General features: G+C 36.5%; 1 protein-coding gene across 2 annotated transcripts; it reads right to left on the bottom strand.

Annotated features, from left to right (window-relative positions):
* Positions 1 to 6,803: 6,803 nt before the first annotated feature.
* On the bottom strand, positions 6,804 to 10,919 carry LOC112650286 (E3 ubiquitin-protein ligase Topors-like). Of its 2 annotated transcripts, none has more exons than XM_025433050.3 (2): positions 10,861 to 10,919; positions 6,804 to 9,439 (listed from the first exon to the last, which is right to left on the bottom strand). In XM_025433050.3, exon 2 carries the CDS (start codon positions 9,176 to 9,178, stop codon positions 6,980 to 6,982), a length of 2,199 nt encoding a protein of 732 aa, XP_025288835.3. In that variant the 5' UTR covers positions 9,179 to 9,439; positions 10,861 to 10,919; the 3' UTR covers positions 6,804 to 6,979. The 2 variants fall into 2 exon arrangements, with proteins under 2 accessions (XP_025288835.3, XP_025288834.3); XM_025433049.3 differs by having other exon boundaries at positions 6,804 to 9,182; positions 10,861 to 10,917.
* Between the last annotated feature and the right edge of the window lie 3,765 nt (positions 10,920 to 14,684).

Raw genomic sequence — 14,684 nt, 5'->3', positions numbered from 1 at the left:
ATCTCATTTTCCACATATGTAGAATAAGCTAACAAGATAGACTTCACTCAATAAGTTGAGGATTAAACCAGCTAATATTTATGAAGGCTGCTGGCACTGTCCCTGGCATATTGTCTGTGCACAATGATTGATAGTTTTCTCCTCTTCTCTGCCTTTCTATTCCCTTTGTGGTAGCCTGACCCTCCTGATTGTCTTCTATTTCCTGATTATTCATGCTATAAATCCCAGTGATGCTCATCACATCACACTTGCTGGTGTGCCCTCCTGTTTTTTCTGCCTCTTCAGTTCTTATGTCCAGACCAACCTGTATCCTTTCATATGTCAACTTTTTAACAATAACAATGATAGTAAATAATGGTAAACAGCAAATATATAATATTTATATTTATATAGCACTATGTGCCAGGCACTGTTTTAAGCATCATACATATATTGACTCCTCATAACAACCCTATGAATTAGGTACTATTATTATCCTTATTTATACATGAGGAACAGATGTTTGTTATTGTTGTTAAGATTTTATTTATCCATTTATTTATTTAGAGTGCAAGCAGGAGGAGGGGCAGAGGAAAAAGAGAAAGAGAATCTCAAACAGACTCTGCACTGAGCATGGAGCCCAAAACAGGCCTTGATCTCACAAACCTGAGATCATGACTTGAGCTCAAAATCAAGAGTCAGATACTTAACTGACTAAGCCACCTAGGTGCTCTGAGGAACAGAGATTTTAAATAGCTTGCCCAAGATCACATAGCTAGTAAGAATCCAACAAGGATTTGAATTCAATCAGCCTTGTCGTGGAGGGAGACTACACTTTAACCAAACTGCTAAACTGCTTCCTTAAATGCTTTCAAAGTGCTCTGGTTAAATTTACCTTTCCTAAAGCTTTCTTGATCAGAGTTTGACCCTAATGGACCATAAACATATGCTACCAATGCATTTCTGCCTGTGAATTTACATTCATGTATATTCCCTGCATAGAATGGTCCACCTGCTTGTTATACATGTAATGTTAAAGTTATATAGTATCTCTCTTCTCTCCACTCTCTTTTAAAATTTTGGATAAAACCATAATTTCTAGAGCTTAAGAAACAACAACAACAACAAAATGAACATAAGGGAAGGGAAGGAAACATAAAACAAGATGAAAATTGAGAGGGAGGCAAACCATAAGAGAGGCTGAACTCTAGGAAACAAACTGAGGATTGCTGGAGGGAAGGTGGATGGGGGAAGGGATAATTGGATGATAGGCATTAAGGAGGGCATTTTTTTTTTTTTAAAAGGAGGGCATTTGATGAATGAGCAAGGGGTGATATATGCAACTGATGAATCACTAAATTCTACCTCTGAAGCTAATTTTTAAAACCGTAGTTTTTTCATTGGAGTTCAGTCTTACAACTGTTATTCTAAAGAAGTGTTTCTCAAAATAATATACATATTAATCACTGGGGATAATATTAAAATGCAGATTTGGATTCAGGTTGGAGGCTGAGATTCTGAATTTCTATCAAGTAGCAAGGGTCATTTTAATACAGTACATAGAGAATTTCCTATTAACACATGATGATTATATAAGTGCATCCTTTAGAATCTCCTTAGGATTTACCTTACTTGGACACAGTTGACTGACTTTTAGGTTCTAATATAGAAGAGTGATTAGAATGAATCACATTGGACTTCATGACAGGGATCCTTTCTGAGTCACTGTTTCCTTACAGTAGCTTTTAAAACCAGTGATTCTACTTAACTCATCTAAAGCTATGTTCTCTATCCTTGATCATTCATGTATCCATTCAGCACTCATTAAGCACCTACTATGCACCAGGCTGGTCTTTGTCTTAAAGAAGCTCTCTTTCTTGGAGCAAAGGGAATGGGAAGGTGACTCAGACATATAAAAAGTCAAAATGAGCATTTCTGATGTTCCAATAGAAGTTTATATGAGGGCACAAAGGAAGTTATTGCTCACTTCTAACATCTTGACATTTGGGGAAATAATCAAGTAAGGCTTCAAAGAACAAGTATTCCTTGAATGGATTCTAGAAAGTAAGTATTGTCTAATTGATGGTGGAGCAAAGAATATTCTAAGTAAGAACTCAGCATGAAAACAGTGGCTTGGCCTGACTGAGGAACCAGCATTCTACTGGTATCACCACATCATAGAATTTTGGATCACATTTGAGAAGGAAAAATCAAAGAACATGATGCAGTAGACAGTAGAGATTGGGAAAACATTAAATGGTTAAGCACGGGAGAAATTGATGACTGCTTTACATCAGCAATTAGGCTGCTGCATCTGTTCCTTGCTTGTTTTAACATCCAGGCACTATATTTATGCTGAAGTATAACACCTTGTTCTTCTGAATTCTCAATAAATAAGTATATTTGCAGAATCTTTATATTTCAAAATGTTTTTGTGTAGTAGTTGGCATACAAAAATAATATTCATAATATATTTGCTTGTTCTGAAACCTAACACAAAAAATATACCTGTCAACTCCCTAAGCAGTTTTATAGTTGCACATTACTAAAATTATTGAAATTACCTGTGTTCAGACACTTTATACAACAATAAATGATATATCAGTGAGATAAATCTGCACATAGCAGTATTTCTAAACAATGTCCTAAAATTTTACTTTAGGGTTACTTCACTCAATAATGTGATAAAATTTGTTGTCAGTCCTTAGTTATATATTACTAGTAGCTCAACAGTCACTTTGAAATGACTGTTTAACTTAAATAAAAAATCAAAGATTCATAGATTAGAAATTGAAGGAAGTCCAGAAAATCCTCTAGCAGAGTGTTGCCAAGTCCAAATATTATAAGCCAGTAAACAATTTAAAATCCACCATGGACACCAATAATGTAACGGGGAGGGCAGATGAATGTGAAAGATGAGTCTAGTCAAAACCACTAACATAAGGAAGTATGGAAAAGATTCAGATATAATGTGGTGACATTGTTTATGGAATATCAGATCAGGGATTTAAAACATGAATGAATCAATTGCATTCCAATAGTACCAGACCAATTATGTGAAAAATGTGTTTATTGAACATCTCTTATATGGAAGACAGTGGACCAAGTGTTCAGAAGGGAATGCATTTGTTTAAGGTAGGGAGATTACAGTCTATTCTATTGGTAAGAGACGATGTATGCAGATATAAGGATGTGTGTATATGTCCTTGTGCATAATACATACGTATTTTTGTGTTTGTGTGTTTTGTCTTTAAGGACAGATGGATATAGGAATGGATTGGGGCCAAAGGGTCCTCATATGTAAGAGTAAACAACTTGGACTTCATCCTCTCTGCAATAGGGAACCAAGGAAGAATTTTAGGCATAGAAAATAAACAAATAAAATTTGTATGTTAGAATAACTGTGGGAGGTGGACAATGATCTGAAGAGAGAGAGCAAACACAGAAGCAAGGAAACCAGTTAGGAAGATACACTAATGGTTCTAGTGAGCACAGATGAAAAACTTCCCTAAGCAGTAGCTGTAAGGATTGATTAAATATACATTAGCTAAAATATGCATGATAGAAAGATATAAGCATTAATAACCCATTGTTTTAATATTCTCACCTGACCATGACTCTCAAGTATCTTCAGACACCTCATTTCTCCTTACCTGCTTCTGATTAGTTATATGAAATGTACCTAAAGGAGTGCCAGCCCAAAGAATGTAAGAGTCAAGGACAGAGATGAAAACTGGTCCTTTGCTTCAGAGATTCAACTGACCCACGTGCCATAGAAGATACTGTGTGAACTGAAGCATGTGTATTGAAAATCATTCCCTGCCTTCTCCTAGCTGGCTGAGATGAACCCCATTAGCATCAGAAGGACAATTCAGGGTGAACTTGGGAAAGAGGAATTGGCTTTTATCCTTATAAATAAGTAAGAGTGACCCCGTAATGCCTCACCCTGCATGATTATATTAGTATTCTGGATTTTGAATGAAAAAGTGCTCTTGGTAGTGAAGAAGAGTAGGTGATTAAGGGTCATAGGGTACATTTGAGTTAGATTTGAAAAGCTCAGTCAGCCATGACAGGCTATATAAACACGAAGTGTGGGCAGTTGGATCTACAGTTTGGCTCTCAGCTCTGTTGCTTGTTATGATAAAGCTTCTTTGAAACTTGTTTTCATCTTTGAAAACATAGGCATATTTAAACCAACTTTATTTACTTGTAAAGGTAAAATAACAGTGTTTGTGAATGTGTTCAGTAGAGTGAGAAAGATAGTAGATAATTGAAAAAGACAACAACAAAAAAGTAAGCAAAGCCAAGTTGGGTTTAAAATCAGTGACTCTGCAAGTAAGACCATCTGGGTTTCAACCCAGAGTGCAGCATTTACTAGCTTTGTGCCCTTCAGCAAATAACAGCATTAAACCTCAGTTTCCTTCATCCATAAAATGTGAATTCAAATAATACCTGATAGTGTGTGTGTGAGGAGTAAATGTGTCACAAATAGGAAACTTCCAATATTAATTACTGTTACTGTGCTATCTTTGAATATTTTTTCTTTTTCCCATTCATGAAAAGATGTTGCACATTTATAAGTATGCTATTTTTGGTTCATTAGCAACTGTCTGTGACTCTTTAATGAATCTTGGAATCTTTGAGTCAAATGGGAATATATAAAACATCCAGTCAGATTTCCCACATTACTGGGATCCAGCCAAGCATGAACACTTCCAGGAATGAGAACTCCTTCCCTCCATTGGCCTCTTGATCTACCATATGTCCATTCTGATAGAAACCATATGACCACTCTAATAGGACAGGCTTTCTTTCATTAAGCAAAAATCACTATTCTGTAACTTTCTCCTTAAACCCAAATTCATTTTCCAAATCATCCGGAGGAATATATTTCCCTAGAGAATATCTATTCATGCATTTGATAACCACTTCAGTTTTCCATACCTGGAGAAATTCTCTAGATCTACATTTGAATGCAGCCTAACATTGTTAGCTCATAAGCATATTTTTGACCAAAATAAGTTTTATTTTCCTTGTTAATGTACACTACTACTACTAAGTTGTAGTGACTTTGAACCACTACAATTAATTTCCTCTTCCTAATTCCAGGACTTTGTATGTATTTCCCATGAGTTATTACCATGAAAGGTTTAGATCATTGTTGACAGTGGACTCACTTACCTGAATTGATGAAAATGTGGATTAAAAAAGAAATACAACAATTTTAAAATTGAATGTAACAGAACACATTTATGTCTGTTGAACAGGTTTTCTAAGATTTCTGCAGGAACATGTCTTGATTATTTTTAAAAAGGAGTTATTAAGACAAAATGTCATTTTCTTAATTTGCGATTTGAGTCCTGTGCTACTTTTAGGTGCTTCATGACTACTGTGGACCCGGAAAAGCCAGATTTCATTCCTATTTACAATTTGGGATTAGCATCCCTTCTCAGCATCTCTCTTAGAATTTCCCAGTTACATTGGAAGGAGAGTATTGGAAATTTTTATTTTCTTCTTTTTTTTTTTTTGAAGTTGCTCATTTTTCTTTTTTAAAATTGAAGAATAGTTGACACACAATGTTACATTAGGGTATTTTTTTTTTTATGTTGCTCATTTTTCTTGATAGCATTTGCTATCACATTAACCTGGGACACTCTTACTCACTCTAGATTACTTCTCCAAGAAGCCTTCAGAATCTTCCCCAAGGCAGTTGTTCCTTCCTGACTATTCTTTCCCAGATTTCCGCTTGCCACTTCCCAGTGAATTGCTTGGTTGCAAGTAACTGTAATTTTCTATTTAATAAGAGAGGAGAGAAGTACTGCATTGACTCACAAAACCTAAAGAGGGTTAAAAAATAAAACCACGTGAAGAGCAAGAGCACAACTCAAGTTCTAGTCTGAACTCAAGTCTGAATCCAAGACTGTGTCTTCCTGACTTATCTTTGCTGTTCTTTGTTAGCTTTCTACTCTCTTACTTCAAACTGGTTTTCTTCACAAATTGAGAACTATAGCTCTTAATAGTATCCAAGCTTTAAAGCTTTTACTACCTGCCACTAGGGGATGGGAGAGAATAACCCTCTCATCAAAACCAGCTGAAAAATCTCAGGGAAGTACTATGACTTGACCACCCCTGGACTCATCAACTGCATGATTGGAGGGACAAAGTACTATGGGCAAAATACTATGATTAGCTTGGCTTTAGTATAGTCACCGTTACTGGACCAATTTACAGTGAGTAGGAAATTAGTTTTCTAAAAACATAGTAGCCTCTAATGAAGATCTCTAGATGTCAGGGTATGTAAAGGCACAGTTTTCAGAGTACAGAGGTACGAAGGTAGTGCCAAATATCCCAAAGATATTTATTTTTTCTATTTATTTGTATCTATTTTTACAACTAATTGTGATATTCTTGAAGGCAATGACTATATCTTAAGATAGTGAGCATGCCTCCTTATTTTCCATGGACTGAAAAAGCATTAGGTCTGGAATGTGTATATATACCTATATACATACACATACATATATATACGCACACATATATTTAATAAATATATTTTATAGAACTTATAGATTATATATATTTTAAAAATAAAAAATATACAATTTTTTATATACAGATTTTTTCAAATGTTATTTAAAAATAACATTTGTGTTTAGTAATACTTAATATGTATAACTTGTGTTAAGTAATGTATACTCCTATCGTTAGTATAGTCTGTGGTGTTTGCAACTTTGAGCAAATAATCTTTATGGTTAAATCTAGCAACTAAGAAAAGCCAAATATTTTAAGAACTCAGTTCATAAGGGAAAAAATTCAGACTGAAATAATATTTACATATATGGCCAATTTAATAATATGTATTTGTCTCTACAAGAAGCCTTAAATTTAATTCATCAGGCTTTTAGTTCCAGTTACAAAGCAATGGGACGAATCCCTTTTCCAGGTTATATTAATACTTTCAAAGATCCTTGGTGGCTAGTCGAATAGACTGATTTGCTTTTCAAAATAATTTGCACCCCTGTGTTTCTAATATTTTGTCTCCTTTATGTTCATTTTTGGCCCAGTGACATTTCTGAAGGCCTGAATTCTCCTTTTTCTTTTGGATTTGCCTCCTGCCGGAAGGTCCATACTCAGAAAGACTACTCTTCTGCCTTACATCATTCGGATCCCTGACTTCATCACTGACTTCCTTTGCGGTTTTTGTACCTAGACATTGGCATTTGTTTTTTTGGCGCCTAACTGCTCTGGTTTTGCCAGCTCTAGGAAATGTAGTTTTTTGCCTCATCTCTTGTTTACTTGGGGATCTATGTTTCTCAATCTGTAGGCGTGTGAGGCTATTACAGTGGCTTCCAGCTTGGGAAGTACTCTCACTTTTAGAAGAACACTTGGGTCTCTTCCCAGCAGTTGAAGGTCGTTTCACATACTGGACTGTGGTCAAAGATGCTCTCCCACAGTTTGATTCATAACTATGCACATCCTTCTCTTTTGAGTGGTTACAGCATATATTTTGGATGAAGCGTTCACTTCTGTGGCTTCCTCTCAGAGAGGGATTACTTGATTCTCTGCTTAACGATCTCTTTGTAAACCCAACACACCAAGATTTGGATCTGTGAGAACTGGACCTTGACTGTCTTTGAATTCTTCTACTGAAATGTGAACCAACTTCTGCAAATTGGGAGGACTGTTTGCTCTTCAGTCTCTTTTTTCTGAAAGAGCTCAGTTTCCTACTATTTCTCCCAGAAGAAAGAGCAGTTTCTGAAATGCAACTCCAAGAAGGGTCACTCTTTCTGGATTTGCAACTTAACAAGGATCTTTCTCTGAGTAGTTGTCTTTGAAAAATCTTTGGTGAAGAATCTGAGTATTTAATTTTGTCTGCTTCTTTTTTCTTGAAATTGATCTGCTGGCCAGGGCTCAAAATCTTTCCTTCTCTTAGACTGTACTGACATGGCTGCCCCTGACTAAAAACTTCTGGGGGACTGAAAGTATGTGCAGTTGTATCATTCTTTCCCAGATCCTGGACATGATCAGGAAGCAACTTTATCCCTTCTGTTTTCCTCTCTTGAACCTTTTTTTTGCAATTCTGTAAGCCTGGGCCCCTTTCCCTTGGTGTAGTATAATTCAAGAATATATTGTTAGTAGAAGTTGTGCCTTTTTCATCACCTGATTCTGATTTGTCTTTGATCCAAGCATGGATTTTGCTTGCTATTTTATGATGTTGTAGTGGCATTTCAGATTTTTTCAAAGACGAGTTACCATTTGGAAACTGTTTCAAGCCTGACAGAGGCTTCTGTTCATTTTTCCATTGCCCCTGAGTGTTTCCAGACTGCCCTGTATCATGTTGAGATGCCAGTAGAGCCTGATCCTTAGACAAAGGCAAAACAGAATCTGATTCTATGGACTTCTTTTTAACCCATGGTGAAACAGACGGACATTGATAGATGGCTCGTTGGTCATAGGTCTCCATTTTATAAGGTGAATGAACAAAACTAATAAACTCATGCAGAAAATGGTGGGTGTGTTGTTGGAGATAAGGCTCCAAGAGGTGAATGAAGGACTCACTGTCCAGATCATATTGTGTCATGTGATGGAGAATGGTGGCTAGGATATTCTTCACTGTATAACCATAATCTCCATAAACAGCTGTTAGTTCCCGTTTCAGCCAGGGAACCAGCCGGTGTAGACAACGAGGATTTCTCTTGAAATAATTAGCCGACAGGTGCTTTTCATGTCTGTAGCCTTGGACATGTGTCACCCAAATTCCAGAATAATACAGAGCTCTTCTGAACTTCATGACCACCTGATCTCTAAAGCGGCCTACAGATGTGGAGTTTGGCTGGAACTTCCCACTATCCCCAAACTCCCTCAGTAATTCTTGGACAGTCAACTCTCTCAACGGCCTGATTTTCCTTGAAATGCCCTCAGGGTTCAGACTGAGGTAATTGTTTTTAGAAGACTCCACATAGTTTTCTTCCTCTGAGGGAAGAAATCCTGAGTCCTCTTTGGTGTCATTCTGTGGCCTGGTGGAACAACACTGAGGAGGAAAGCACCGTACACCAGAAGAAAGCATGGACTTCTTTCTTGATCTTAAATATAGAGAGTCATTACTACTCTTGTTGAAACAGGGATTCCAGTCAGGCTCATTCTGAGTACTCTCCAGGCAGTTAGAACACTCACAGTCAGATGAGAAATCAAATGGCATTGCCCTGAAAAGATTATATTTCAGTTGTATATAAGAAAAATTGGTTCAAATCAGTTCCTATATGGCATGAAAAATATCTATTAAAAACATTTCATGCATATTTCTGTAATATCTCTCCATGGAATAAATTCTAGAACAAGGTTAAGAAACAAACTATTCCCTAAAATTGATAATAATATGCTTAATAAAACCTATTATAGAAAAGCTTGAGGATTCAGGCACACTGATTTTTTTTCCTTCTCACTCTAATTGTTGCAAATGCTGAAAAACAAATTGGAGATATCAAAATTTAAGTATTATATTCTTTAACTTAGAAATTCTAGAGATTTATAAGTCTAGAGGTTTATTCTAGATATACAAATCAACAAATATACACATGTTGACTATTCTGAGGTTATCTTTGTGATAACAAAAGACTGAGAACAACATAAATATCCATTAATCGGGAACTTGCTAGATAAATGATGGTTTATCCATAGTATTTGATATGTAGCCATTCATTTAAAAAAGGTAAACCTGTATGTACTAATATGAGAAGATGGCTGAATATGCTGTTAAAGGAAAATGTTTATATAGAAGTATTTTAGACTTTTATCAAATCTTAGAGAGTAATCATTTCTGGCAGTTTTGTGAAACTTAAAAAATTGTCTCACTAGGAATAACAAAATAATGCTAGCTAATATAATATATATCTAATTATAAATATATCTATATTTATAAATATATCTTGAGTAAATTAGTAAAATTCTGAGAGGCAAAAAAAAATTATATAGGAATCCAGAGAGGGACGTGAGTGCTGGCACCACTTAGATGCCTGTAATCGGTTGTCCTTGAGCTTCAATTCTGAAATTTTTTTTTTTTAATTTACTTATGATAGTCACACAGAGAGAGAGAGAGAGAGAGGCAGAGACACAGGCAGAGGGAGAAGCAGGCTCCATGCACCGGGAGCCCGACATGGGATTTGATCCCAGGTCTCCAGGATCGCACCCTGGGCCAAAGGCAGGTGCCAAACCGCTGCGCCACCCAGGGATCCCTTGAGCTTCAATTCTGATAGCACTGTTAGTTAGCTACAGATGACAGGAGGCAAAGAATGGACTCTGTCCAAAGGTGAAGGTATAATAGGAAGCCTCTGTATAAGTCTATATACCTGAATGTCTACATTCTCACTGAAAGGTGAATTAGAAAGAAAAAAAAGAAAAAAAAGAAAAGAAAAAAGAAAAGAAAAGAAAAGAAAAGACCCACATGAAAGTATGCAGAAAATTTTAGCTGAGATTGTGTAACCCAAAATAATTATGTCTGCAGAGTAAATTCAATCAGTTATCAAAAAAAAAGGTTTAAGTTGGTAGTGACCCCAGACAATTGGCAGAAGCAAATATGCCTTCTCCCTATATAAGCACTACTAAACCCAAGTCTCATGACAACATTTCCCCTAAGTGAATTCACAATCAAAAATCCCTAACAAGCAAAAACTAAGCTCTTATAAACATGAAGCCACAGAAATAACAGGGAGCAAAGTTGGCTCCTAAGAGAATCAGAAAATAAAAATAGAATACACAGGATTTGCATAATTGTCATCCTTTCCATGAGGCTTCAAGATGTTTTCTGAAGGTAATGTTTTCATTAAGTCTTGATTCATCTTGAAAAACAAAAATAACTGAAATTACATTATTTAGCAAACTTACCTGCTAGAGGATCTGAAGGTGTCCACACTCATTTGAGCCTTAGCTGCTATTTTGTTTGCCTTAGAGACAGAATTTAGAACACTAGGCAAGTTCTGCTATGGACTGGGGGAGGGATAGCTCCAAGTTTTCCATAGAGTTTGACATCTTATATTTCCCAGAAATGTCCCAAGTTATGTTAAGATGCAAGCCCTGAATAGAATAGGATTCAAATCCATGACTTAAAGGTTTTCAAGAACTCTTTATTTTCTAATATATTTTCCAATCAGAGCCAACATTGTAACAAGTGCTCTGACTCAAAGTAGGAGCAGCAAATGGAACATAGGTGTTCCTAATGAATAAATTTTTCAAAACAATAGTTACTATCTTAATATTTATTTATGTATTTATTTATTTTTAAAGATTTCATTTTTATTTATTATTTATTCATGATAGACATAGAGAGAGTGAGAGGCAGAGACACAGGCAGAGGGAGAAGCAGGCTCCATGCTGGGAGCCCAACGCGGGACTCGATTCTGGAACTCCAGGATCATGCCCTGAACCGAAGGTGGCACTAAACCGCTGAGCTACCCAGGGATCCTCTAGCCTAATATTTAGATTTAAATTATTGTGTCAGAAAGTTGCTCCTTTCCCTTTAAATGCAAGACATGAATAAACTTTTAGCATATATGCAAGGTAATTAACAAACATTTTGGTTGTTTGTGTACAAAATTTGGGGCTCAAAATTGTTAGAATGTATTATGGGGGGGGCGACCTTTATTTTTGATAGCTAAATACCACTTATACAGGCAGCACAACTGGAAGGTCACTCCAAAGGATTTTTTTTTTTTTTTTTTTTTTTTTTGCTTACTCATGTTATACTACTTTCAAGTTTAGTCTTGTGTACTAAGATTATTCAACTTCTCTCAGATCTAGAATAAAAACAATTTAGCTCATGAGATATCTAAGGGGTTTAATGAGCTACTTTGTGCTAGTGCTTGATACCTAATAGCAGTTCAATAGAACCTCATTTTAGTGTTATTTTTAGTCAATTTCATTATAGGTCCCCAGGATAGTACATCTCTTTTTAAAAGCATGTGTTTTGGGAGCCTGGGTAGCTCGGTGGTTGAGCATCTGCCTTCGGCCCAGGGCATGATCCTGGAGTCCCCGGATCGAGTCCCACATGGGGCTCCCTGCGGGGAGCCTGCTTTTCCCTCTGCCTGTGTCTCCACCTCTCTTTCTGTGTCTCTCATGAATAAATAAATAATTTTTTTTAAAAAGCATGTGTTTTGTGTGATTTTATAATCCAGAATAATACCATTTCTGGTACCCTCAGAAGTATACGGTAATATAGAACCGTATATCCTCATAATCATCATGCCTATGTCAGTATTATATAAGTGAAAGAACAGCATAGACATGACTCAAATGAGGCCACCTGGGTGGCTCAGTGGATGAGCATCTGCCTTTAGCTCAGATAGTGATCCTAGGGTCCTGGGATTGAGTCTTACATCAGGCTCCGCAGAGGGAACCTGCTTCTTCCTCTGCCTATGTATCTGCCTTTCTTTGTGTCTCTCATGAATAAATAAATAAAATCTTTTTTTAAAAAGACTCAAATGAGATAATAGATGTAAAATGTAGTTTGTAAAATACAGTGCTTATTAGAAATAAAATGGCCTCAAAAGATAACCTTGTCTGTACACCACACACTTAGCACAGGAGGAAAAAAAAAAAGGATCTGTTCAAAGGAAGAGAGAACTAAAGGACTAAAGGAAGGATGTGAGAGAGCAAGGGAAGAAGGAAGAGAGAGTCATTTAAGTTTCTTTTTTAGATGCTTATATTTTAGTCTATCTCCATTTTTTTTCTACCATCAATGTCTCCCTTTTTTCCTTCTTATTTTTATTTCCTCAGCTCCTAAATACATTCTGAAAATTCTGAAAGGAAGAGGTTGTTGGGAAACAGATGTGTTGGCATCCAGTGTGAGAATATTTTAGGTTTAGGAAGATCTTAACTTGGCAATGACCAGATGATGCTGTTGGGGAGGAAAATTTTTATTTTATTATTTTTAAAAAATTTTTTAAAAATTTTTATTTATTTATGATAGTCACACAGAGAGAGAGAGAGAGAGAGAGAGGCAGGCAGAGACATAGGCAGAGGGAGAAGCAGGCTCCATGCACCGGGAGCCCGACGTGGGATTCGATTCCGGGTCTCCAGGATCTCGCCCTGGGCCAAAGGCAGGCGCCAAACCGCTGCGCCACCCAGGGATCCCTATTTTATTTTTTAAGGTTCTTCTGGCTGGTCTAAGAATTAAATTGACATGAAACAGATTAACAGGAGAAAATAAAATTTAATAATGTACATACAAGGGATCCACATAAATGTGAGAGATTCCAGAAACAGGCAACATGAGGTATATGTGTTATTCTGGCCTCAGGAATAGGGATAAGGGCCTGGGGCTTCAAAGTGAAGGAATGCAATTCACAGAAAGAATGGGAAGAATACATATTTGGTAAACAAATGTTTCCTGGGCCATCCAGAAACAATGGGACATAGAGAGGACTTTGGTCAAAGTATGCCTGGCTAAGTTCCTAGTCATGTATATAACTATATATAATAAATGATAGCTCCTATTCTGCAAAAGGTCCTTTATCTAAATTCTTTCAAGGAGTTAGGAGGGAAGCAAAAAAGAAATACTTCTTGAGTCTTCTGTTTCTTAAAAATAATCAGCCTAAAATAATTCACATGCCAAAGAGACACTTTTTGGGGTGGCAAGTTTTGCTCCCCTACAATGCTGCACAATTAATCTGATTGTGAGAAAGCAAGATCCTTTATTTTCCTACATGAGTCCTGAGCTAGCTAGCTACTTGAAAGTGTTGCTCACCTAGCTCTAAGTTTCATGGCTCTGAGCAGTTTCTTCTTGTAAACACTATCAGGTCCAGACACTATTCTTTGTTCTGTTTTGTAGAATGTGAAGCACGATTCCTGAGCCACTAGCTGCCAGTATCACCACCGACCCAAGGACAACAATCAAACATGTCTCAAATGTATTACTGAATGTCCCCTAGGGAGGCAAAATTGGCCTCAATATTGAAAATCACTCCTGACAGGATAAAATTATTGTCTTTTGAGATAGGGTGTTCCTCACAGGAGCTAACAGCAGTTCTTCTACCAAGAAGTTGTAGTACAGGTATTTGTGAGAAGGATCAAGGGTAAATTCATTGAAAGAGCATGCTTTTTGAAGCGAAAAGATCTGAGCTTCAATTTTGAGTTATTTAATTTAGATTTTTCGTAAGCAACTTAGTTACTTAGTTCTCTGAGTTTTATTTACATAATCTACATACTAGAGCATGGAAGCTTACTTCATAGCACTTACCATCAACAACATATTAAACATATATGTGGCTGTTTCCTCTCTGCCTTTACTAGAATATAAGCTCCATGAAGAAAGAAGGCTGAAATCTTTGGTTTATTACACTATGGGTCCCTCATTACTTAGAACAAATCTGACACATTGAAAGAACTCATATATATTTGTTGAATAACACAAACTCCAGTGTCCAGTATACAGTAGGTATCAGCACTTGTGCTTACTCTCAGTTCTCATTATTTTAGGTAGTTATGGTCTCTAAAGTCATCACAAACACTGAATTAGCAAAATTTGAACCATTGCTTCTAGGGGAAGTAGGGGGATTTGATTCCTTTGAGCCTCTGGTGGTGCTTTCATCAACAGAATAGTACGTGACTTTGCATCTGTTCACAGACATTCTATATATATTGTTAAGTCATTAACATTGAACCCATGGCCAATAACATGATAACTCACGCCTGAATGACACTACTCTAACACG

This window comes from Canis lupus, chromosome 11 (assembly GCF_003254725.2).
Source record: "Canis lupus dingo isolate Sandy chromosome 11, ASM325472v2, whole genome shotgun sequence".
In the NCBI taxonomy this organism is placed as follows: Eukaryota; Metazoa; Chordata; class Mammalia; order Carnivora; family Canidae; genus Canis; species Canis lupus.
This window is presented reverse-complemented; position numbering and strand designations above follow the sequence as displayed.